At 42.1% G+C, this 26,903-nt stretch overlaps 2 protein-coding genes across 2 annotated transcripts in view; one reads left to right on the forward strand and one right to left on the reverse strand.

Annotated features, from left to right (window-relative positions):
• Positions 1–595: 595 nt before the first annotated feature.
• Positions 596–10,522, reverse strand: LOC110486438 (transcription factor SOX-10). The gene is made up of 4 exons (XM_021558042.3): positions 10,357–10,522; positions 5,766–6,625; positions 3,987–4,252; positions 596–3,865 (listed from the first exon to the last, which is right to left on the reverse strand). The coding sequence occupies exons 2-4, from the start codon at positions 6,206–6,208 to the stop codon at positions 3,084–3,086; spliced, it is 1,491 nt and encodes a 496-aa protein (XP_021413717.2). The 5' UTR covers positions 6,209–6,625; positions 10,357–10,522; the 3' UTR covers positions 596–3,083.
• A 2,071-nt stretch (positions 10,523–12,593) lies between these two features.
• LOC110486440 (ER lumen protein-retaining receptor 3) overlaps positions 12,594–26,903 on the forward strand; it is a 48,009-nt gene continuing 33,699 nt past the window's right edge. Inside the window, exon 1 of the mRNA XM_090196570.1 lies at positions 12,594–12,785. The gene's annotated coding sequence lies outside the window, so the exon portion shown is untranslated. The remainder of the gene's footprint in view (positions 12,786–26,903) is intronic.

The raw sequence follows: 26,903 nt of genomic DNA on the forward strand, positions 1-26,903 counted from the left end.
GGGAGGGGAGTTTGGGGATGGGTGGGGGTGCAGAGACTGTGTAGCCAGTATGAGAGTCCCTTTGTATCCCAGCGAAGCTACAGGCCAGGCAGTTATGGGTATGGCTCCCTCATTGCCCCGTTTCCCTCCACCCCCTGCTTCCTCTCTCAATGGCTCTCTTTGTCTTACCAAAGTATCACACAGCCGATTAAATAGAGGGAATTAGAGTCAGGCTTAACCCGCAACACACAATCACGGACATAGGCATATACATACATGATTTAAACTGCTGAGGTGCGTGTAGTGGGACCAGTCAGAGCAGTGGACCATAGTGGGGTTCAGTGTTGTCTGTATGGTGCTGTATAGCCTGTGCAAAGAACAGCAATATCCAGCAAAAGTGTTCTGTGCCTAGAGCTCATGGATGAGGGCTGCCATGGTTTTCAATATTCTGTAATCATACTCAGCCTAACTGAATTAGCCATGATCCATTCGCTGAAATTACTTTTGTTAAGTCTACAACACAATGAATGAGTCACTGCAAGCTGTGATTACTGCTGTTGTTGCATCGCCTAGCCCAAGCCCTAACCCTAGCCTAATTATGTAAGTGGAGACAGACTTTTACAAAAGCAGAAAGAATACAATTTTATTTAGTGTGAGAGAAATTCATTAGTCATCACGTCGCTAGGGTCTTGTTTCCGATAGTATTTACAGGTTGTTTTGTTCTGCTGGCAACACTTACTGAGAAAACACCAAAACAACAATAACAGATTTTTCAACACGGTGAAGAAAACCTGTTAACAGCTCATAAAAACACAATACCAGCAAATATAAATAATACTTGTAATATTCATAAGAACAAGCAATTCCTAAAGCAAGACGTAGGATCTAAAATGAAATGTCATGTGCTTCTTACACTCAAGACATAATGTACAAAAATGGCCCAAAAGTAGTTCTGGGCCAAAAGGAAGCACTACCATTATTTAAAATAATAATATTGAAATCACATATATTAGAATAAAGTAAACATACAAGGTATTATTTCACATTACAAGATGAAGGGGCATCCAACATTAACTACAGGTACTGTTATTTTGGAGTTGTCTCTCGTTACCTCTCTTTAGAAAATAACCCCTTGGATTGTTGCTATTCTGTTGCAAACAAGGGGTTGGTATTTCATGACATAAAGGCCAGTTTGCGATCTTACTCTCTGTAGACTCGAGAACTCATTCATGCATGCTGTTAATCACTCAATCTCAGGCAACTGTGTTTCTATGATGGCATTTCAGAAAAGCCATAAACAGGTAGCAAAAATGTTACAACAACTATCTACAAATCTAACATTTTACACTGAATACTGTACACTGAGTGTACAAAACAATAGGAACACCTTCCTAATATTAAGTTGCAGACCCTTTTTCTCTCAGAACAGCCTCAATTCTTCGGGGCATGGACTATAAGGTGTTGAAAAAGCGTTCTACAGGGATGCTGTCCAATGTTGACTCCAATGCTTCCCACAGTTGTGTCAAGTTGGCTGGATGTCCTTTGGGCGGTGGACCATTCTTGATACACACGGGAAACTGAAACTGTTGAGCATGAAAAACCCAGCAGCGTTGCAGTTCTTGACACATTCAAACCAGGGCGCCTGGCACCTACTACCATACCCCATTCAAAGGGACTTAAATATTTTGTCTTGCCCATTCACCCTCTCGGAATGGTACACATACACAATCCGTGTCTCAATTGTCTCAAGGCTTAAAAATCCTTCTTAAACCTGTCTCCTTACCTTCATCTACACTGATTGAAGTGGATTTAACAGGTGACATCAATAAGGGATCATAGCTTTCACCTGATCAGTCTATGTCATGGAAAGAGCAGGTGTTCCTAATGTTTTGTACACTCAGTGTATAGACACATTTTGAATGTCAAACCATGAATTAAAATGTGAGGGCAGTGGTGCAGACTTTCAGTGTAGTAATGGCAAAACATTGGCAATATAATGACATTAATAGTAAAGATTATAACAATGAAAATAATGTATTATGTCTACTGAAGATGCATACTTAATGACCTCAATTTTGGTTCATAAAAGATGATTATATAAAATCATTGTGTAGTATTGTCTTCTTATTCGCTATACCGTTTTGAAATGTTCTGTGTTAAAGAGACAATGCTGAATCAACATAATAGTCAGTGCCATGGAAAAAAAATATTGAGATTGATAAATCAATATAGTGTTGAGGGTATGTCACCAAAGAGCTGTAAATCAGGTCAGAAAAAAAATGTGTTGTACTTCATTCAACATCAATGTAGTACTGTAATACAGTGTCATACAGAGAGAAACAACTTAAATAATATTTTTCTCTTTCTTTAAAGTTTTGGTTTCAAAACTTTGGTCATTTTAATTCATAAAACAGATTTTCTGGACTGTATGCCCTTTGTTATATAGTATACAGTATACAGTATACAGTTATACAGTATACAGTATACAGTTATACAGTATATTCCAATTACAACATATGCAACTTATGTTGCGCATTCTGTAAGTCATTTTAGCAGACAAATGTATCCAAAGTGACTTACTGTCATGTGAGCATACATTTTACGTATGCACGTGGAAACCGTAAGAAATATGCCTCTGGGCCAATCACAGAATATGTCATTGTATATGTGTATCATTATATATTGGATATTATGTTACATATTATGTTACATCATGTAATTCATCTGTTTTCAACATGCCTGAGATGTGGATGGATGGGCTAGCCAAACAGTTTGTCACTCTGTACTGTTGACATCTTTACATCATAAAACCATTTCAAAGATAAGCCTCTAGATTTAAATACGGATTTGATTTATTCTCTCTTTCTGACCCTAAAAACTAGGATCCAACCCTCTGAGTACTCAACAATGATGTTATACACCACAAGTTACCCCATAAAATCATCTGATCTCCATTCCTCCTTGGACCCTACAGGTCTTCCTGCATCTGGGCCAGACCAGGAGGGGATTCCATCTCCCCACTGCCTCCAACCCAGGTCTCCTCCGCTCTGTGGGTCTGCCGTTGGGGCCAAATCTGCACCAGAGCCCTCTGCTCCCGGTCTTTGTCAGGGCCGCGACAGGGTGGTGTAGACCGGCTGCTCCCAGTGCGTGGGGCTGTGTGACTGTGGCACGCTGGACGGGTCAGTGATGGCTGTGTACAGGGGCCTCTGCGAGGGCCCCATGTAGGAGAAGGCCGAGTACAGCCCTGAGGCCTGGCTGGAGTGGGCGTAGTAGGATCCCGAGGCCTGGTGGTCAGCATACTCTGCAAACTGGGCCCTGGAGGCCAGTGAGGGGAAAGCAGAGCTGTAGTGGGGCAGGCTGAGGGGAGTGTAGGTGACATGGGAACCCCCTGAGGATGCTTCGGCAAAGTGTCCCCCCGAGCCGGCCTCACTCTTAATCTGAGCCTTGGAGGGGTCGGAGCCCAGAGGTGAGGCATGATGCTGCTGGTGCTGCTTGGATAGCCACGCTGCAGAGTGTCCACTGGCCACGGCCAGGGCAGAGGAGATACCGTAGGCATAGGGAGAGGCAGAGGACCCTGCTGCTGCCGCTGACCCAGCACTCTGTCCAATCCCTGGGTGACCATTGGGGGGCAGGTACTGGTCAAACTCGTTCACATCAAAGGGCTCCATGTTGGCCATCACCTCGTGGCTGATCTCACCGATGTCCACGTTGCCGAAATCAATGTGTGGTTTGCCTGACCCTGATCCAGAGCCACCCTCTGCTCCTACCCCCATTCCCCCACGGGAGCCCCCTGCTCCACCGCCCTCCCGCTTCCCATCACCCGACTTCCCAGACTGGAGCTCCGTCTTGGGGGTGGTGGGTGGTGTAGGAGGGCTGTGGCTCTGGCCTGTGGGGAGACACAAAGCAGAGATGTCAGAGTTATTGTCAGCCTGGCTTGTGGTATATTATTTAGAATGGGGATGTGTGACAAACTGCATCGATAGGGCTGGTCAGACCCTGTGGCATACCTGCAGTATGTGGGTGGTGTCCATCAGCCAGAGGAGACCCCGCCCCCCTGACGTGGGCCGCCACATCCAGGTGGAGGCTCTTGTAGTGCGATTGGCTGTGGCTGACCTCACCCTCAGAGTGGCCGTCAGCTTCAGAGCCGGAGCCGGGTTTGCCATTCTTGCGGCGGCGTGGCTGGTACTTGTACTCCGGGTAGTCCTTCTTGTGCTGCTTCCTCAGCCTCTCCGCCTCCTCGATGAAAGGCTTCTTATCACTCTCATTCAAGAGCCTATGAGGGAGAAAATAGTTTTGAAATAACAATGATAGAACATTTTAAATTCAGCCAGGATGTACTTAAAGTAGAGATGTTGTCGTGATGCTGATTTGATGCATGTGTCAAACTCTAATGCAGTCAGCCATTAGTATTTTGATAACGTGATGACCATAATATGTGTGTTAAGATAACAGCGACACAGTGCTGGTTCCTTTGACACCTCCACATCCCAGAGGTCAATAACCTTGTCCAACTCCAATAGAAGAATAATGACATTTTATTTACCAGGTGGTCTGTGTCAACTAGGACACATCACCTTTTATATTCAATGTACTAAGTATTCTTGTATTTTACTTTTTTTTAAATGTCTAACTGGTGTAATAGCAACACACTCATAGGAAATGTTGCTATTCCCCTTGTTGAGCATTAAAGCATTTTTAGAAAAGAACAATTGACAATATTTCTACTGTGGAGATTATTTCTACCATCCGTTTTGCCTCTGAAACCTTCACTTGATTTTCATCTCGTTCTAAATCGGATCCACCATCTGCCCAGCTGCATCAGAAACCCTGCCCACACCAGGGGATTTTCGGCTGGACTGTAACGAAATTAAGACACAGGCTAAAGATGCATCCTGTCAGAGGGACTGGCATGAGAAAACACTGACCTTTGAGACTCCCAGTTCAGCATGTTTCTTGGCCAATTATACAATCAGGCTCAAGGTCAAGTCTTTATCTAATTAATGTTGCCTCCTTATAAGGTTAATGAATTAGCCTCTCTGGGCCTTCCAATCAGCACGTACTCGTCTGACCTAGCAACAGTCCTCCTCCATATCTGTGTTTTAAAGGCTGACCGAACTAGCCATTCAACCCGTTGACCAGTAACATCTTGGATATCTTTTTACATAGTAGGTTCTTTAATATGGCATTCTCAATTACAAATGAGAGGGCTGTATACTGTGTATATCTGCCATAATGGTCTGTGCTTTAAAACATATAGATGAGGGGATTACAAAAACCTTAGTGATTCCCACTGCAGCCATCTCTCTCCTAAACCACCATGAATTAAGTGGGTTATGAAATTGGGCATATCCAGTCACTATAATGTGATTACAAAAAAACGCATAACTATATGTTTTTGGTTTTCTGTAGGCTACATAATCAACATAATTATTATAATATTTTTTTTAGATTGTAGGACTTTAATCAACATTCCTTGGTAGGGCAACTCTCTAACAAGCTTTATTCTGAGCTGGTAGAATATTATTTTAACATATCTCAGCTAATTTGATTGAGAAACTCATTGCTGTAAAGAAGGGAACCTGCCTTGAAAAATCTAAGATCTGTGACTTTTTAAGTTGTTTTGATGTTTTATGGGTCCATAATTCAAGGCTACTGTAGCATGAAGTGTGCTTTGAACTTTTGACCCAGAATGTTGTGACTAAGAACGCATTTGAACTTGTGTAACCCTGGATGTTTATTGTTGTTAATCAAAGCGGACCGACGCTGTAATAAACGCTTTCCCTTACCTCCATAGTTTCCCGAGGGTTTTGCTGAGCTCCGCGTTGTGGAGGTGGGGATACTGGTCTGCCAGTTTTCTCCGTGCTGCTTGTGCCCACACCATGAAGGCGTTCATAGGCCTTTTCACGTGCGGCTTGCTTTTGCTGCCGGAGTTTACACGCACAGGCATAGGCACGAGTGTCCAGTCGTAGCCGTTCAGCACCTGGCTCACTGCCTCGCGGATACCAATGGGAAAGCGATCGTCGTCTTCATCGGACTTGATGGAAATCCCGCCAGCTACATCGGATAGGGCGTCGTCGCCGATCCCTGTTAGCTGGGGCTGAGGACCGGACAGGGGTGAGTCTCCTCCGCCTGCGGCACTGGATGAGTGACCCGGTGACAAGGAGTGACCGTCGTCTGAGACCCCCGGACTCATTTCTAACTCAGATAAACTCTGCTCCTCTCCCGACATCTTTCCCCTCTTCCAAGAAAGCTTCCTCCCTCAGGTGAGTAACAGAACGTGTACAGGGTATAGTTTCTTGGCCTATGGGTGTTCAACTACTAATCATAGGCCTATGTCTGAACTAATGAAGAAGTTCACCCTTTTTCAGGAATATAAACTATGCCTGTTTAAAACGAAAGGATTGCTTCTGTCACTCGAGGTCTCCTTTATATAAACTCCCAGTCAGTCTCAACTCTCAGTCTACGTTCTAAAATTCTGTTTGGATTCCTCATCAAAGTTCTTTCCATCCGTGTTGCTGGTATCTTACGCTGAGCGCGTATTGTGGATCCCAGTTTACCTGTTGATTCCCACCTCTTGCTCCAGTAGAACAGTGTCCTCTCCCTTGCAGTCTTTGAAATTGTAGTCCTTTAGTCCTTTAGCTAAATACTGCAAAGGACATAAAGTAGAGTATGTATTAGAAAACAATACCCTAGTGAGTGAAATATAGAACATATTATTAAACTGGGTGGTTCGAGCCCTGAATACTGATTGGCTGACAGCCTTGGTATATCAGACCATATACCACCACAGGTATGACAAAACATGTATTTGTACTGCTCTAATTACATTGGTAACCAGTTTATAATAGCAATAAGGCACCTCGGGGTTTGTGGTACATGGCCAATACACCACGTTAAGGGCTGTATCCAGGCACTCCTCGTTGCGTTATGCGCAAGAACAGCCCTTAGCTGTGGTATATTCACCATATACCACAGCCCCTCATAAGATATTGCTTAATTATAGCCTGTAGGCTGGGCTATGGACATGCAGGTAGCTAATAGGGCTAGGCTGCAGCTTGTTTGCTCGGAATACTTTCATTGAATTAGCATATAAATGATGTAATAGAAATGATTAGGAAAAGTGCAAAATTGCAATCATACAGAAGCGAATCTGAAGCCCATACAGTTAGTGCAGACGGTCTGTTATTCGAGCCCAGGCCTCGACTCCTGCTAACAAGCTACTGTTTAAGGTTTGGCACTTATTGCAAGCTCCCCAGAGAGAAAGTGTTGGAATAATACGAGCCCGCACCAGCACAGGGCTTCGATTTATACCTCGGAGCTCTTAGATAAACATGGGCTGGCGCTGGAAATATAAATCGCGTGGGTGCGTGTGTATGCGCGTGTGTGAATTGGACACTGTCTGTTTGAAAAAGTACAGGCTATGTGTCTGTATGCGACCTATTGGGGTCAAATGTGTAGTTTGTCGATAGAATCAACGCCTGCCTGTGTAGGCCAACACGGCCTTAACGTTTTGATTAAGCGAACTTGTGAACTGTAATAACAAACTATAGGCTGTTTGTTTTGGAATTGATTTACTCGTTGAATCAGTCATATTGTAGAAGTTAACTTCATAATGGTTGTCTCTCTACTTCCCAATTGATCCTTTGTAACATGTCATGCCGCTGACATGCACACTGCAATGGTGGTGAATTATCAGAGCATTGGCGGGACTGTGCCATCTCATCTGGTACCTCAACCACGTCCAGTTGTGCACCTGGTGGTCACACCCCCCCCCCCCCCCCCAATCCTTTCTGTACGCCGATTTGTTATCCTGTCCACGCACATAGCTGTTGCCCCCATGATAGTGTTACATTGGTCAGTAGGGAGAAGAGCATGGGGTGGAGTGATAATGCTTCCTTTGCCACGGCCCAACAGTGTTTCATTACAGCCGTATTAGGCCTAATGTATCGCATTGCAACGCCGTGATCTTGCAAAGAGATTTGACTGGTGCGTTTTAGTCAATAAGGTTTTGATTAATACCAAAATGCAGGTTAGACGTTGCCTTTCGTGGCTCTCATCCAGCAATAGAGCGCCTACTAGTATTTTCTCGAATAGCTGGACCATATGTCTGTTACGTTGAAGCTTATTAATACGTCTCTGGCACGTATGTTAATCTGAATAGGCCTATGTCCGTATGGGTAACTGCGCTCGCAACAAACGATCTCCAATTGCGCGTCCGCATATGAGGCTATGGGCCTACTTTTCTTATGACAGGAGGACACTCACACGGGCTACTTAGAATAAAATATTGAGGCTTTATACACTATATATACAAAAGTATGAGGACACCCCATCAATTTAGTGGATTCGCTATTTTAGCCACATCTGTTGCTGACAGGTGTATACAATCGAGCACACAGCCATGCCATCTCCATAGACAAACATTGGAAGTAGAATGGTCTTACTGAAGAGCTCAGTGACTTTCAAAGTGGCACTGTCGTTGGATGCCACCTTTCCAACAAGTCAGTTCCTCAAACGTCAGCTCTGCCAGCTCGATCAACTGTAAGTGCTGTTATTGTGAAATTGAAACATATAGGAGCAACAAGTCGTAGGCCACACAAGCTCACAGAACAGGACCACCGAAGTACTGAAGCACATAGCACGTAAAAATAGTTTGTCCTCAGTTGCAACACTCACTACGGAGTTCGAAACTGCCTCATGAAGCAATGTCAGCACAAGGACTGCTTATTGGGAGCTTCATGAAATGGGTTTCCATGTCCGAGCAGCCACACACAAGCCTAAAATCACCATGCACAATGCCAAGCATAGGCTTGAGTGGTGTAAAGATCTCCGCCATTGGACTCTGGAGCAGTGGAAACGTGTTCTCTGGAGTGATGAATCACGCTTGAACATCTGGCAGTTCGATGGACTGGGTTTGGAAGATGCCCGAATGCATAGTGACAACTGTAAAGTTTGGTGGAGGATAAATAATGGTCTGAGGCTGCTTTTCATAGTTTGGGCAAGGCCCCTTAATTGTAGTGAGGGAAATCTTAACGCTACAGAATATAATTACATTCTTCCAACTTTGTGGCAACAGTTTAAATGCCAATTTATGCTCGTCCACATTGAAAACTTTTATCTAATGTATTGTCAGTATAGGCTAACTGTATTGTGAGGCCAACGGTATATTGATTATTCTCTACATTCCTCTTAAATTGTGTTTATGATGTCTAACTTTCTATCAATTAGGCTTTTTCTTTAGCAACCGTCATTAATTTACATGAAAGAATTGGACTCCAAAGCCCTTCTTATCGCTTGACCTAACAATAAATTGCCCTTGATTTACGATATTTTCCCATGATTGATGCTGTAGTCTCTTTCCCTTAGTTAGTTGTAACTGTTCATTTATTATAATAAAATAAAAAACATTTAACATATCCAGAAATGTGGCATAGCCTATCTGAATCTGTTTTTATTATTCCAAAACAATTGTCTCTAAACAATTGAATAAAACGTAACAATTCTATGACCTATTTGTGAATTTGGCCTTTGAGTTTGTGTTCTGATGCAGGTCTAGAATATTGTATGCATTGAACAGGTTGTTGGCACTAACCACTGATCAGAGATGACGAGAACACGTCCAGCTTTTAACGCATTATGAAATGGATGATCTTGTTGACTAACTTTCTCTCAATAAATGAGTATATTAGTCAACCTGTAAATATTCAGGAATAAATAAGCCTAATACTGTCAAATGCCCGTTGAAAATAGTTCCATGCGTCATGAATGTTGGGATAGTCAATAGATGTAATTAAGGAGTCAAAGTTTGCTGTTAATGGGAAAAGTTTCGTTGAGTTCAACTTGAACTCGATCAATCGTTCAACCTTATAGCTAAAACTATATTTTTCACTGGTCTAAAAATAATTGTATAACTTCGAAAGGACCGTTAACGACAAGGCAAACCTAAACAAAATACATAACTTTGAAGCTGGTTCATAATTGAAATTGTACGTCAGTAGGCCTATTTGTATTAACCTGTATAGTCCGTAGCATACACTTGCAAAAAAAATTATCTAATCTTGCTGGGATGCGTATTAAACATGTATTTCTCCTGCCTGTCACGATAATCATCTCCTGCTATAACAGAGCAGGCGATGCCCACTTTAGCAGGATTATCCGAAGAGACAGTTTAAATGTAACAATAGTAATATGATAATAGCCTAATAATAATAGTCTAATAATTTAAATAAAACAATAATTTAGAAAAGATGCAGGTGTAATACATCATTTCTAACTGCACAATTTAGATGAACTTTATGGCTTGATTATTTGACAAATGAAAGAAAGAGAGAGAGAACAGCAGAGACAGGAAAGTATTTCAAAAGCTAAGCGCCTTACTTCAGTAATGAAAAATGAGGTCGCCCGCTTAGCACGAGAGTCCGTGTGTTCCCGAGTTTCCAAAGTGACGCTCGCGCTCACTCCCTAGCCCCCTCGCTCGCGCTGCCTTTCTATGAATGCCTGCTCTGTGTCGCGCTGGTGCTTAAAGAGCTCCGTTGTGTGAGGAAAGAGAAAAAACGTGGAGAAAAAGTCTTAAAGGAGCAGCAAACTTTCACGCATGAAACACCGGCAATCAATGTGATTGGTCGATAATTTTTTTTCTCAGTTTCCTGCAGGGCAGGATCTCGCTGACAAAATTAGCATCAATATTATGCCAATATTTTGCCTACCTGAATAATGTGGAGACGCCTAGATTGTTTTGGTTAGGTAGGCTACTGATCTATTTCTAGGCTGCAGTGCCATCAGATTCTGTGGAATGAGATGCTGCATTTGGGTTTGGGTATTTCAGACTTCTCAAAAGCAATATCTAGCCTATGGAAAATCCCTTCTGTTGGGAAAATGTATGTGATATTGTCCATATTTGGGGTGCGCTACTTTTTGACCCTCTTGTAGTGATCAGAGTAGGGCAATTCCAATGTGGAACACAAAAATATCAGTTTTCTATAAACATTTATTAATTCAGTAAGAAATATAATTTTGTCAAAGTTGTGATTTTTCAGATCCATGTTATTCTCATACGTCATTATAGCCATTACAGATTGGGTAGCAGATTTTGATTTAATGATTTCATGTGCTTGATGTTTTATATTATTGATTTAGAATTAGGGATTCCATCTCTAAATGTAGGCATATACTAAATATAAGGCTCAAATCATAAAAGAGCAAGGTTGACTATGATATTTGTCATGTTAAATGTATTAGAGAGGGATATTAGCGGCATGCGCAATCCTTTACTGAGAGATTTTCATTTGCAAAAGCTTATAGGGCCACCCCAAAAAGAGACCGTAAAAACATAAGCCATCCCTTAATTTCAAATGAAAAAAAAATATTTATGTTTCTGAATAATTCATAAGGCCTGTATCATAAATAAGTCTACCGGCTAGCCTTATGTGCTTTTACGCATGAGGTAAACATTGGGTAATGTGAACGCAATCACAACATTGATATTTACCTATACTCCACAATATCCTTGAACGCGTTCCTCTGGAGAAATGTTTTCGTCTTATTGTTATTATTATTATAAGCCATATATTTTTCTAAAATTAAATAGAAGAAGCGTAGGCCTATTCTCTGATGTTATCAAATATAATTGATTTGCCTGTTTCTGCATTTGTTTCCTGTTGGTGGTGTGAATTTGTATTTGCACCCTGTCACTCACATCACTGGGATAAACGCGTCAACAACTGACTTTGATGTGTCACTTTTTATCCTGTTTGAAGTGACTGGGGGGGGGGGGGGGGGGGGGGGGCACTCCACATTCTTAAATATCCCCTATATTCTTGGGTATATTGCTGCACCTGCTATGAGCAACTACCAGACGTCGTTCTTGTCTATTTCAATACAGCCAAAGTTTATTACATTTGTTCTATATATATAATATATATGAATCCCATTTTAGATAAAGATTTTACGCACGTTTTACACACACAAACTAGACTAAGTGAACAGTTGGCCTATAGGCATTAATCTCTCGATATTTTGTAGTAGATTAATTTAAATTATACTGACACTGGTGGGTTGGATAGAGCATCAACGTTGGCCTACAGTAGACAGGCCACTGACTGTCGGAATTAAATATAATTCCAAGGCGAACACTGCGCTACTTCATCTTATGTGTGAGTTTTATAATTGCATCAGTACGCAGTCACTTAGATACACAGAGCACACATTTAAAACCAAACAGCATTTGGAGAAAATATAGAAAGTAGCGATGGGGGGAACATCATGGGTCGAACGCACACAAATACATGCGCTGTTCTTTTCAACAATGACCCCTTGTATTTCCTTCTCCCGACACTACCCCCTCATCCCAAAAAATCACTTATTTGTTCATTATCCATGAATGTTGACTGTGATAAGGGAATCCTAGCCATGAGTGAATCTCTCTGTCTGGTTCTCTCTCCCTCTCTCGCCCTTTCATTCCCTCTCTCCTCTTCTCTTTGCGCCCTTTGTTTTTATCTCAGGTGAATTGTAATCATGTGATCAAACGAACACCCCCTTCCATTATCCCCTTAAATGAAAAAATGAGGAACAAAAAACAGTTCCTTGTATATAAAAAAAGAAAAAGAGAAAAAGTCATGTCTCCGTTTAGTTCGTCTCTTTGTCTGGGTCTCAGCAAACGCTCACATATAGGGGAAAATGCTCCAAGACCTCTACTTTGCTTATGGATCTCTGTCGTACTGTCCGGCTCTTGAGAGGGGGAAACTTAAAATGCAACTCCGGTGGACTGGCTGGTCCTTCAGGATTTGTGGCCTGGCCGCAACATTGAAGTGAGTTTTTGTGAGTGTGCAGTAAAAAAGGTTGGGAGAACATCAAGAATTAATGGTGTTTGGGGGGGAAAAGACAGGCCTATTACTGCTCTTTTCATGTCAATATTTAGCCTACATTTTGTAAGGCGCGAATATTTGAGAAATAAGTATGATTCGTATAATTTCTGAGCCTCAGTGTTGTCTATTATGTATTATACGTTTTTTGTTATAAGCTAAGGATATTGTAATGAAAAAAGTTCAGAAAGATACACTTCATGTACGTGGTTAGTGTTTCTTTATCGAAATCAATATCCCGTAAGGACCCAGTATTTGTGTGTGATTGTGTTGTGATTTATTGAAGTGAATTAAGAGGCAGCGAAAAGCCAGATGAACATATCTGTGGTCGCATGTGTCGAATCGTTGTTGTTTAAATATTTATTTTTAACTGCACCGTCATGACATTACATTTTATGTTCTTCTCTAGGCAAATTATAATATTTTATCGAAAGGAAAAATTTATTCAATTAGGTATTTAATAAAGAATATGCTTCCATGCAATTTGGTTGATTAGCTTAATGTTAAAGTTTAATTTAGCTGGTTTCTTAATTGTGTAAACATTTAGTAGCCTAGGCGATTGGTGTAGTTCAGAATAACTCAACATTTATATCGTTATAATCGATTCGCTTATAACATCAGGTTAACTATTATCAATGCAATTTATTTTTTAGGTGGTTTGCTTTTAGGCCTAACAATAAGTAATTTCACCATTAGAGAAACTCTTATGAAAACTCCGCGTCTAATCCATCTACCAACCTGGCCCCATTCCATCATGGCCACCTAATCATCAACCTCCTAATTGGCATTTCATCACTCCTAACCTCTCCACCTGAACGCTGATGTGTGGTGAGCGTTTTGGAACAAAAATGGTCGCGGTGCATCACCCAGGTTGGTGCCGCACATTGGTGGTGGATGAGGTGAGTTTCCCCTTTACTACGTAAAGCACGTTGAGTACTTCAGTTGGTAGAAAAGCACTATATGAATCCAATCAATTATTATTACAAACATTGGAGTAAAACAAGCTTATATATTATAAGTTATATGCTTCAAGAATCAATGGGTATATATCATGCATTTACATCCACAAATGGATGTATCAACTAAGGATTTTAGCTTTAAATTTGTTCAGCGATATGGTATTTTATACTTTCTAATTGTAGCCTACAGTTAACGGCAGCAAACGTGACAGAATAAGACGAGAAATACATTTTCCTCAATTTTACATTAGGTCTAATTTATCAGAATATTAGAGGAAGCATTGATGTAACGAAAATATATATAAAGTCGTGCAAATTTGTCTTTTAAATTTTGGTTGCATACAACGACTAACATGTCATTTATGTCGAAAGCCCAAATTGGTATCAGATCATTATTAAACAAAATATTCTGGATATTGTTTTGTCAGAATAACAAAACTTAATGTCAGACACGTTTTTTAAATATATATTTTATAACAGAAGCCTAACTCCTTCCCCCTCTGACTTCGCTTGTTAATTAATAAATATATTCTATATGATAAAACAGCGTCCAACTTTGTGGTAAACCTTTTAAAAATGTAAAATGGTGAATATATTTGCTCTGTTTTGTTTTAGTGTCTTTAGAACCAATATTTGAATATTGTGCTAAACTGTATGTAATGTATTGATGTTTACAGATGTAGAGAAGTAAAAAAATAGGGTCAAATGATATAATTATCAATAGAACAAATCATTAACATGATGGTATTGATTGAAATAAATATTAAGAGACAAGGGAATAAGAACACTTGTCAGAATGAGACTTCTCTTACTTATTTAATATTAATTTATTATATGTTGATTCATAATGAGGATTTATTTGCTATTTGTTTAGCTTTGTTCATTTAGAATGGAATATGTCGCAGTATTGGGACATTTTCTACTCACAAACCTTCATCATATCATTTTAAATCACTATCTGAAAGTAGAAAAAAAATGGACACTACAAACATTGAATTTAGTGCTTTTTACTGTGACTTATGTTGCTAAATGTTTCCTTCAACGTAGAAATGTGGTTCATGTTGAAACTGTCTCCCATAAATCCTCTGTGGTGCCAGGGACCTGACATGTGACACTGATGATACCGTTTGTTGTGCAGCCGTAGACAGTTGTGACGGTAAACAGTTGGAACTCAGGTCTGTGACCAGGGGAGTAAGGGGGTCACCCTCAAAGCAGACTGCTAATGTGGGCCTCATGGTTCTATGACTGTGACACTACCTGAGGGTGGCTCTTCCATTAACCTGGTCACAACAGGGACAGATATCAACAACATCCTGTGGCACACTGGGCTGGATCACATTTATTTCAAGAACACTTAAAGGATAGAAGAAGAACAACAAGAAGAAGAGAGAAAGACCAGAACTTTCTAGAGCAAATGTATTTATAATTTTGTGTCTGTGATGGAAGGGTTGACCTTTTGTCTGTGTGCTGGCATAGAAAATTCCTGGGGGAATTCCTGCATTCTCACAAAAGGAGAGAATCTGATAGGGTGGAGAGAAAGCACTGGAGAGGGAGAGAGAGGTCAGTGGTAAAAAACAAATGACTGGACTTAGTGTAATGATCTCATATTCTCTGGTGGGACGTGGAGAATTCTGCTGCCATCCATCACTTGAATTAGGTGCCAAGTAAACACCCAAACCCTTCCTCCTCATAATCCTAATTTTGGCACTGAGCAATGGCAGCTGAGATGGATTGCAGTGGACAAGATGGACTAGGCAAAACAACGCAGAGGTCCATTACAGGACATTAAGTAATTTACTTTAATTTAAATGTAGCTACGTTGTTTGGTGTCTGGCTTTGTTATGGATATTTTGGAATCCACTTGAAAAGTTACAGACTGCAAACTTTACCATACTCTTCTTGGGGTTTGCTTTTCATTTCTGATACAGCCCACAGACCAGACATTCAGATGACCTACTTTCAAATATGGGATCTGCTCTAAGCTGTTAGGCGGTAACAGATTTTGCACCTGTACAAAATCAAACAGGTGCACACATATTTCCCATTGCAGCAGGTCAATCAACCTGCTGCAATCATCCTGTGGGCTGTGATCATTTGAAGAGCTGGAGATGCTCCCCAAGTCCATTTTGATTACAAATGGAGCCGCCATTCTTGTATGTAGTCATTGACAGGTGAGCACAAGGATATCACACAGTCCCTCTTCCCTTCGAACGTAGACTCCCAGTGTATCTGTTGTCCACTACTTCACATTAACACTTAGAACCAAAGTTCACAGACACTCAGCACTCCTAGAGTTGAACTCTTTAAGATTCCTTACATTTACCCTATCACAATGACTGAATGGAATCCTTCACAGAAATGCCTCACTGATTGTGATAAATAATGATTAAAGCCCATTAAAATGTCAGGCAATCTTCAAAGGTTAATAAAAAATAATTCAGCATTCCATGAGACCTTCTGACCTTTCTTTTCAACCATCTTTTTAATAAATCGATGCAGCTGCGCAGCGCTTAAATAGGTCCCCCTCTTGAGTGTCTGTGGCTTGCCATGAATCCTGTCTTTGTGTTCCTACCACTGAATTTCCTATTCTTTTGTGTTCTTTTTTTCCGATGTTGCTGGTGGTGATGGGGGGAGGAGTAGGTTGGTTGGGTGGTAATAGTGGAGGGGGGATAGAATTTGGACTGGCTTTCAATGCAGCTGGGGAGCGGGGTGGGGTGGGGTGGGGCGGGGTTGGGTGGGGCGGGGTGGCGGGTTAGCAGGAGAAAATACTAGAGAGAGATGGGGCGAGGAGGAAAGAGGGGATGGGGTGTGGTGGTGCTGGGAAGGGATGTGGGTCAATGTATTGCAAGCACCATGAATGGCCCTTTGTATTTCCTGGTTCATATCTACACTAGCTAGCCAAAGGGAAGAATCTAGTTACTTCAATTGTGTGAGGGGACATCTAGAGGAAATTGATAAGGGATTGTGGAGTTAGAGTCTGAGGTAAAAATAGAGAGAGTTTAGTTACCTGCCTGATCTTCGGTGGCATTTTATAACCTTTCATTTGCCATTGCATGCCATTTTGAGAATCCTGCCGTTATCAATACCATTTCAACCATAAACAAATACATTATTATAATATTTTGTAGATTGCTTGTAAAGTTTTGATGATAATGTGCATGCATCTATGTTTTGCTATCCTTGTTTTTCCTGTGGCTAAGATTTCCAGGCAACTAACTAAACAGTAATGCACAGGTGTGCTTTTATTATCAATATTCGGATGTAAAGTCAGTCTTTTATTATCTATATACGGATGTAAAGTCAGTCTTTTATTATCTATATACGGATGTAAAGTCAGTCTTTTATTATCTATATACGGATGTAAAGTCAGTCTTTTATTATCTATATACGGATGTAAAGTCAGTCTTTTATTATCTATATATGGATGTAAAGTCAGTCTTTTATTATCTATATACGGATGTAAAATCTGTCTTTTATTATCTATATACGGATGTAAAGTCAGTCTTTTAAAATCTATATATGGATGTAAAGTCAGTCTTTTATTATCTATATACTGATGTAAAGTAAGTCTTTTATTATCTATATATGGATGTAAAGTCAGTCTTTTATTATCTATATTTGGATGTAAAGTCAGTCTTTTATTATCTATATATTGATGTAAAGTCAGTATTTTATTATCTATATATGGATGTAGAGTCAGTCTTTTATTATCTATATATTGATGTAAAGACAGTCTTTTATTATCTATATTTGGATGTAAAGTCAGTCTTTTATTATCTATATATGGATGTAAAGTCAGTCTTTTATTATCTATATATGGATGTAAAGTCAGTCTTTTATTATCTATATATTGATGTAAAGTCAGTCTTCAATTATCTATATATGGATGTAAAGTTGGTCTTGCCAGACCAAGGGTCAATTGTAGGCAATAATGACCATGAAGTGACAATGGATTCAGATTGAGCTAAGTACAATCATGCTGAGATGATTTGTTATCAATAAAGACTTTACATATATCAGTATGAATGGAGCCATTGTTTTCCACCACACTGACCTCCTCCAAAAATCAGGCACCCTTTAAAAGTCCCAGTATTTACCATGAAACAGGTGTAATTGGGCAAAGATTGAACAACAGCAGAGGTGCATAAAGATGGTGGCCCCCATGCACTCACCACAAATTCCTTGTTTTGCTATGTCCGCCGTACAATACAACGTATTGTTCATTGCGCTCCACTACAATTTTTGGTAATTACCACCGTGTACATAATCCCAATTTTAGCTTCAAGACGCCGGCAATTTGAAAAACCAAAAAGGTTGATTGTGCTGATTTATTGGCACATTGAACCATGTCGCGCGTCGTAGTTTCCAAACTCAGTGGGTAGTGCTAAAACATGACATCGTATCTCAATTCTGCCATCTTTATACACATCTTTACAAACAACAGACTTGAGGCTAACTGTTACTTTCTTTATTCCTTGAATTTCAGTTCACTCCACGGCCGCTGTCCCGTTCCACATCTCTCCCTCGCTCTTTCTTTTCAGCCTCACTCCGCCTCTCTGTCAGTATGCCCCCCCCTCCTCTAATACAAAAGCATGAGCACTGCTGCAGCTGTGGGAGAAAGGAGGAGATGGAAGAGAACTGGGGGAGACGCATGAGGAGTAAGTGAGAAAACATTCAATGGAGCCTTGTGTCCCTCCCAACCATTCCCCCTGTGGTCCTGGAGCAAAACCAATCACCTATTCTTTACCTCCTGTCACCACTATCTCCATCTCTCTGCGTCACCTTCTCAGTGCCACATAACATAGTGTGTGTGTATTATGTGATAACGTTTGGAAAGTTTTATCCATCCCTGAGTGAGGGGCGTAAGACACAAACATGCTAATTGAGTGGAATGAGAGGCGAGGGACGAGGAGATTCAGGCATTTGCAGAAAATGATGCACAAGAATTTGGAAGAGAACAGAAGTGTCCTTTGTCGCCATGTTGCTGTCTGGGTGCTGGCTGGAACGTGGTCAGAGTCATTTGCATCACTGAAAATATTCAGTTGTGTATGGTCCTGGCTTCCCTCTCAGGCGTGGCCATTTGGTCCCTATACAAGATCAATATTCCTACCACATGTCTTCCAGCCAACTAGGAGAGTTATCAGGGGAAATGTTTGTAGTTTTGCTGAATTGTTGCGTGTGCCTGCAAATCACAAACCATACACAACATATTTACTTACACGTGTAAAAGCCTGCTATGTGTTTCACAAGCTGGTGGACAGACAAGTGATTATCAATCTGCAATTGCTCATCTATGAGCTGTCATATTGTTACAGAAGTTATTGCTGTTAATGAGCAATTACCTTTGGTGGTATTGAGGCCTTTATTTAATCAATAGCAGATGGTGGATTTGTGGATTGTGCTTTTAAAGGTGTGTTTGATTTGCTGTATGTCCTGAATTGTGCTTTTAAAGGTGTGTTTGATTTGCTGTATGTCCTGGATTGTGCTTTTAAAGGTGTGTTTGATTTGCTGTATGTCCTGGATTGTGCTTTTAAAGGTGTGTTTGATTTGCTGTATGTCCTGGATGGAGGAAGTTGACACTTGATTTTAAGGCTAATGTTAAACTAATGACAAAACAACTCTGATCATTTTCTCATGCTGTGAGGCAGCGGTTAGTAAGGCTGCTCAGCTCCATGATTCCCCCATTCTCAAAAGTCAAAGTCAAAAGTCAATCAAAAGTCATCAAGCACGACGACAGTTTTGAAGTGACTGTGACTCCTGTGAGACAAAGAGGGGCGAGAGACAGAGGTGAACAGATAGGGTCTGGAGGGGCCGCTTAATAACAGTGTAAACTGTGTGAGAAGGAGTCTGTGTTTGACTCATCCTCTGCCTAGACTACAAGCTTCACATCCATTTGGGTAATTACCCGCCCGCTGTGATCCTCGCCACCTCGCGTAATTAACACGCCTCGAGCAGGGAATGAAACTTTGATTGCCGTGGCCCATGCCCAAGTAGCAGGGGTTGCATCTGTCTCTGCCCTGAACGACTACTGTTCTGACATTGTGGGGATGAAACCACCTCTTTCAAGGAAGCCTCTAACACGATAATTAAGATGAAGGCTCTGGCAATAGGACATTCAAGCAGTCGTTTATTCCCAATTCGTTGAAGTTCGTGTAGTTAATAGTCGATCAATCATGGCAGGAGAAAAGCAACATCTTTTATGGCCTAAGATGTACTCATGTTCATAGTGATGTGTATTCATGGCTGCCAAGGGAAGCCAGGCTTCATAAAAAAATGTACTGAAAAAAAAGAACATTATTTATCTTTCATCTCTCTGTGTTTCATAATTTTCCTTTAATTCGCAAGAGGCTGAATGTATCTCACCGGAGAGAAGGCATCCGAGCGAACAAAACATACTTTGTATGTGTAGCCCATCTATCTGATGCTATCTGGTCAAAACGGGTATGACATTGTTGCAACCCCGCTGCATTGAATGCAAGAGAAGCCAGCGAGCATTTGATCTCCCATGAATTAAAAAAATATACAATAATAGCCAATCAGCGTTGAGGGAAACTGAGTGAGCTGTGAACTGTGAATGGTCCTGACGCACCAAAAAAAAAGTGTCAAGGGAAGCCAGTTTGGATTTGGCTTCACTCCTGTCACATCACATCAAGTCAAATGTCATTGACAGAAAACACTTTTTATTGTTGCATCTCCTTGTGTTGTTGTCCAGCGGTGGCTACCTCGCTAACTAAAATTGGCCCTTTCCTAAATTAGCCTTTGACAACGATAGTGATTTAGACTTGTGGTTTTACTTCATTCCCCTTATTGGCTAAGGATTATAATGGAGATTCTGATCCAACCATAGATGTATACATTGTGCCTGGAAGTTCAATATGTAGCTAAATGTTGTAGGCTAATGTTAACTAGCTAACGAAAAGAGGTTGGGCTAGCGAGCAAGCATTTTAGCCAGGTAGTCTAGGACAACAAAAAATTAAAGCGTGTACTGTATGACAGAGTCATTGATTGTTTTGGCAACGTGAAAGAGAGGAGGATGGCATTGGCGTTTCTCAACAAGTAGGGTGAGTCAACATGTCTTTTTTGTCCTTACGCGCACACACAGAAATCAGTACCATGGACAGCCACATGATATTTAGCTTAGTCCTTCCCCAGTGTTTTCACCCAGGCACCGTGACTGCAGGTTCATCTTGGTCAGCCGGAGCGATTGGCTTGGTCAGTTTTCTCTACATGTGGAGTTAGAAATCTACTTGGGCTTCATCGCTGAAAGAAACCCAGAGCATAGTGCATGAGGTGGACGAGGAAAGTTTGCTCATGTGATCATGCATCGCCTGTGGTGCCAGCAGCAATGGTCTTGGGTCTACTGCGTGATTTGTTGGAAGACTCTCAGGTAGTGAAGATGCCATTCTCTCCCTCACCCTCCCCTTCCTCCCTCGGGTCTTCCCTTTTCATCTTTCGTTTTGAGTCATCTTTATCCATCCCTTTAATCAATCACCCTGCATGTCACTCTACCTACCCCCTCACCCTCTCCTTTTGCCCTCTCTCCCTCACCCTCCTCTTCTACCCTCTCTCCCTCTCCCTCACTTTCCCCTTCTGCCCTCTCCCCCTCCCCTTCTGTCCTCTCCCCCCTCCACTTCCGTCCTCTCTCCCTCCCTTTCTGCCCTCTCCCCCCTCCACTTCTGCCCTCTCCCCCCTCCACTTCTGCCCTCTCCCCCCTCCACTTCTGCCCTCTCTCCCTCCCTTTCTGCCCTCTCCCCCCTCCACTTCTGCCCTCTCTCCCTCCCTTTCTGCCCTCTCCCCCTCCCCAGACACATATCTGACCTGTGTTTTGGCTGCCTATTCTTAACCCTTGTGTCATTGACTCCATGCTCTCACACACTCTGACCATATCACAATACTGTTGCCACCGGTGATGATGTGTCCCATTCCTTCCTGTGCATCAGGGCAGATGTTGTTTTGATGGGGAAAACACAGAAAGTAGAAGAGCAGGGAGATGAGGGTGGTGGGGTGGATACAGAAAAAAGAGAGTCACTTTCCAATCATGTGTTTTTCTCGGAACATTGAATTAAGCAGCGTGAAAGGGTGGGGGCCTCGGGGGGGTCTGAGGGCGGCTATAGAGATGCCCGAATGAAAGACTTCGTTGTTGGAGGCCGGGAGAAAGAGATGAAAGAGGAGAGGGAGATGGGGAGCAGCCTCCTCTCCCATCGCCTCCTCACCCTGCGGCCCTCCCTCACTCTGCCCATGTGAGCTAGGGTTCAAACACAAAACCCCCACACACACACACACACCCAACCACACACACACAGCAGAGCTACATACTCACAGACACAGACAGACGTAGTCTTAGACTCCCTCCAAACCGTGTGTCCATAAGATGTAACCTAGATTCAGATGATCTACTGCTACAGCAGCACTCCGTTTCCCAGGTGGTTAGTTGTGTTAATTGATGAAGTCCTGTGTGATTGAGGTCTCGTCAGTTTAACTGCCGTGACTGACACACTGGATGTAATCCCATTACATGTAAACAGACAGGAGCCGGAGTCAAATTAACATCAGTGTGAATCCACTTTGATGAACGCATGCTGGACACCAGAATGAAGGGAAAGGGAGAAATGTGCTGCCTCAGCAGGTTGTATGTGTTCATCATCAATCAGTATTAGATGGATTCCGTTGGGGAAGTAACATCTACGCCTCAGGCTGTCTTCACATGTGACGTCGTTCTGCATGCAGACTGGGGACAGAAACATGTAACGCCTCTATGTAACGCCAAACAAATGTGTTATGACATTGAAATCCCATTGTAATGAAAGCCCAGTTTGTACGAAGCCCATTTAATGCAGTGCATCCTGGTCATTATGTACCAGAGAGGGGTTGTTATTCTGCTCCATCTCTTGGATCGTCTGGACGCGCTGGTTGAGTCATGGAGAAAACAGATGAGGGATGTATTGGTTGCCAGCTGGCTGTGACATTGTGTTAGAGTAGGTGGAAATATCTTATGTACCTCCCAGTAATTCGTTGGGTAAGAAACTGCCAACGTTTTGCTTTCAGTGATTTTTACCTAATAAATGACTGGGAGGTTATATATATGGAACGTGCGACTCTCTCTGTTTTTGTAGCTTCCAGTTTATTCTCCGTTAGTCAGCACCTCTACACTAAATCATTTTCTCTGGGTGCGCGCCAGCTCATGCTTTTTATTTGAAATAGGTTTTGTAACAGCAGCTTCAGTAGCAGTGTTTTAGTGACTCAGTAATAAGAAAAAGAGAAGCTTTAGAGTTGTCGTTTTTCATCGGGGAAGAAGCTAGTTCCCCCCTGGGAGGAATTCTTTGGGGAATCTGTAACCTTACACCTCTAACCGAGCACCTCAGCTGAAAGGACGAGGCAAGTGAAAGAGGATAGCAAGATTGAGACAGATGGGAAATGTGCCGAAATAGTTGTTAGTGAAAGGCCTGGACATTTTTATTAAGTTTAACATTTTAAGACAACGTATGGGAGAGGGGAGGAGGGAGAATGAAAAGTGAATGATGCAAGAGTGAGATAAACGGACGGATTAAAAGTCTAATGTGTTTGAAAATACAATGTAAATACTGACTGAAGAGAGGCAAAAATAGTCTTACAGAGACAGGAGAGAAGACAGAACGACCGGAATGAAGTGCAGACAGAGAGGAACAACAGGAAGCTCTTGAATAGGGTCATGAAAATACAGCACATGGTGATGGGTGAGGGATGAAGGAGGTTAGAGGAAGAAGAGGTCAGGAAGGAGAGATGAGGACGGTCAGGAAGGAGAGCTGGAGAAAGAGAAAGGAGGGGAAGGGGATGATGAAGGCAGACACATCCCATAATTAGCATAGTAATGGAGAGTTAAGGCCACACAATGGGTCACTGTTGAGTCCAAGTTTTTCTATTTGGAGACAATGCACAATAGAGTTGGTATGAGCCCCAAACCACTCTAATAGCCAGCATGTAGCCCACCCTCTCTCTTTTACCACCCCAGAGAACACACTCTCTAACTAATAAAGTGGTATTGCCTCAGGGCTTGAAGCTACAAACCAGTCCTCCCCACTCTGAACATTTTCATCTGCTGAGCAAAATGCCTGGCCACTTCTCTAACGGTTAAGAGGTCCAAATTGTGCATATTTGTATAGATACTGTAAATAGACTGTGTATTCTGAGAAGAGCAGAGGATAGAGAAGATGATAGAGAAGATAGAGAAAGGATAGAGCAGGGGATAGAGAAGAGGATAGAGAAGAGAATAGAAAATAGTGAGAAGAGGATAGAGAAGAGGATAGAGAAGAGAATAGAAGATAGAGAAGAAGATAGAGAAGAGGATAGAGAGAAGATGATGGAGAAGAGGATAGAGCAGGGGATAGAGAAAAGGACAGAGAAGAGGATAGAGAAGAGAATAGAGCAGGGGATAGAGAAGAGGACAGAGCAGGGGATAGAGAAGAGAATATAGCAGGGGATAGAGACGAGGATAGAGTAGGGGATAGAGCAGAGGATAGAGCAGGGGATAGAGAAGATAGAGAAGAGGATAGAGCAGGGGATAGAGAAGAGGATAGAGCAGGGGATAGAGCAGGGGATAGAGAAGAGGATAGAGCAGGGGAAATAGAAGAGGATAGAGCAGGGGATAGAGAAGGGGATAGAGCAGGGGATAGAGAAGAGGATAGAGCAGGGGAAATAGAAGAGGATAGAGCAGGGGATAGAGAAGGGGATAGAGCAGGGGATAGAGAAGAGGATAGAGCAGGGGATAGAGAATAGAATAGAGAAGAGGATAGAGAGAAGAGTATAGAGAAGAGGATAGAGCAGGGCATAGAGAAGAGGATAGAGAAGATGATAGAGCTGGGGTAGAGAAAAGGATAGAGCAGGGGACAGAGAAGAGGATAGAGCAGGGGTAGAGAAGAGGATGGAGCAGGGGAAATAGAAGATGATAGAGTAGGGGATAGAGAAGAGGATAGAGCAGGGGATAGAGAATATGATAGAGCAGGGGATAGAGAAGAAGATAGAGCAGGGGATAGAGAGAAGAGAATAGAGAAGAGGATAGAGAAGAGGATAGAGAAGAGGATAGAGAAGAGGATAGAGAAGAGGATAGAGAAGAGGACAAAGAAGAGGATAGAGAAGAGGATAGAGCAGGGGATATAGAAGATGATAGAGCAGGGTATAGAGAAGAGGATAGAGCAGGGGAAATAGAAGAGGATAGAGCAGGGGATAGAGAAGAGGATAGAGCAGGGGATAGAGAAGAGGATAGAGCAGGGGAAATAGAAGAGGATAGAGCAGGGGATAGAGAAGAGGATAGAGCAGGGGATAGAGAAGGGGATAGAGCAGGGGATAGAGAAGAGGATAGAGCAGGGGAAATAGAAGAGGATAGAGCAGGGGATAGAGAAGGGGATAGAGAAGAGGATAGAGCAGGGGAAATAGAAGAGGATAGAGCAGGGGATAGAGAAGAGGATAGAGCAGGGGATAGAGAAGAGGATAGAGCAGGGGATAGAGAATAGAATAGAGAAGAGGATAGAGAGAAGAGTATAGAGAAGAGGATAGAGCAGGGCATAGAGAAGAGGATAGAGAAGATGATAGAGCTGGGGTAGAGAAAAGGATAGAGCAGGGGACAGAGAAGAGGATAGAGCAGGGGTAGAGAAGAGGATAGAGCAGGGGAAATAGAAGATGATAGAGTAGGGGATAGAGAAGAGGATAGAGCAGGGGATAGAGAATATGATAGAGCAGGGGATAGAGAAGAAGATAGAGCAGGGGATAGAGAGAAGAGGATAGAGAAGAGGATAGAGAAGAGGCTAGAGAAGGGGATAGAGAAGAGGATAGAGAAGAGGATAGAGAAGAGGACAAAGAAGAGGATAGAGAAGAGGATAGAGCAGGGGATATAGAAGAGGATAGAGCAGGGGATAGAGAAGAGGATAGAGCAGGGGATAGAGAAGAGGATAGAGCAGGGGAAATAGAAGAGGATAGAGCAGGGGATAGAGAAGTGGATAGAGCAGGGGATAGAGAAGAGGATAGAGCAGGGGAAATAGAAGAGGATAGAGCAGGGGATAGAGAAGAGGATAGAGAATAGAATAGAGAAGAATATAGAGCAGGGGATAGAGAAGAGGATAGAGCAGGGTATAGAGAAGAGTATAGAGAAGAGGATAGCGCAGGGTATAGAGAAGAGGATCGAGAAGAGGATAGAGAAGAGGATAGAGAAGAGGATAGAGCAGGGGATAGAGAAGATAGAGAAGAGGATAGAGAAGAGGATAGAGAAGAGAATAGAGAAGAGGAAGAGCAGGGGATAGAGAAGATAGAGAAGATAGAGAAGAAGATAGAGCAGGGGATAGAGAAGAGGATAGAGAAGAGGATAGAGCAGGGTATAGAGAAGAGGATAGAGAAGAGGATAGAGCAGGGGATATAGAAGAATATAGAGCAGGGGAAATAGAAGAGGATAGAGCAGGGGATAGAGAAGAGGATAGAGAAGAGAATAGAGAAGAATATAGAGCAGGGGATAGAGAAGAGGATAGAGCAGGGTATAGAGAAGAGTATAGAGAAGAGGATAGCGCAGGGTATAGAGAAGAGGATAGAGAAGAGGATAGAGCAGGGGATAGAGAAGATAGAGACCATAGAGAAGAAGATAGAGCAGGGGATAGAGAAGAGGATAGATAAGAGGATAGAGCAGGGGATAGAGAAGATAGATAAGATAGAGAAGAGGATAGAGAAGATAGAGAAGAGGATAGAGCAGGGGATAGAGAAGAGGATAGAGCAGGGGATATAGAAGAGATAGAGCAAGGGATAGAGAAGAGATAGAGCAGGGGATAGAGAAGAGATAGAGAAGAGGATAGAGAAGAGATAGAGCAGGGGATAGAGAAGAGATAGAGAAGAGGATAGAGAAGATAGAGAAGAGATAGAGCAGGGGATGGGGGGACTAATGAAGGAAACGCTGAAAGGGGAAGTGCCTCATTAGCCTGAAGAGGAGGGTCATTTTAACTTAATTAAAATCAGGAGAGAGGAATGATCTCATTAAGACAGAGTAACACTCAAAGATGTATGCTGATACAACGACAGGGACAGGGACTTTGGACAATGGAAGTAAAATGTACACACAGAAAATGTATGCACACATGATTTTAAGTCACTT

This window comes from Oncorhynchus mykiss, chromosome 13 (assembly GCF_057628025.1).
Source record: "Oncorhynchus mykiss isolate SJ-2025 chromosome 13, ASM5762802v1, whole genome shotgun sequence".
In the NCBI taxonomy this organism is placed as follows: Eukaryota; Metazoa; Chordata; class Actinopteri; order Salmoniformes; family Salmonidae; genus Oncorhynchus; species Oncorhynchus mykiss.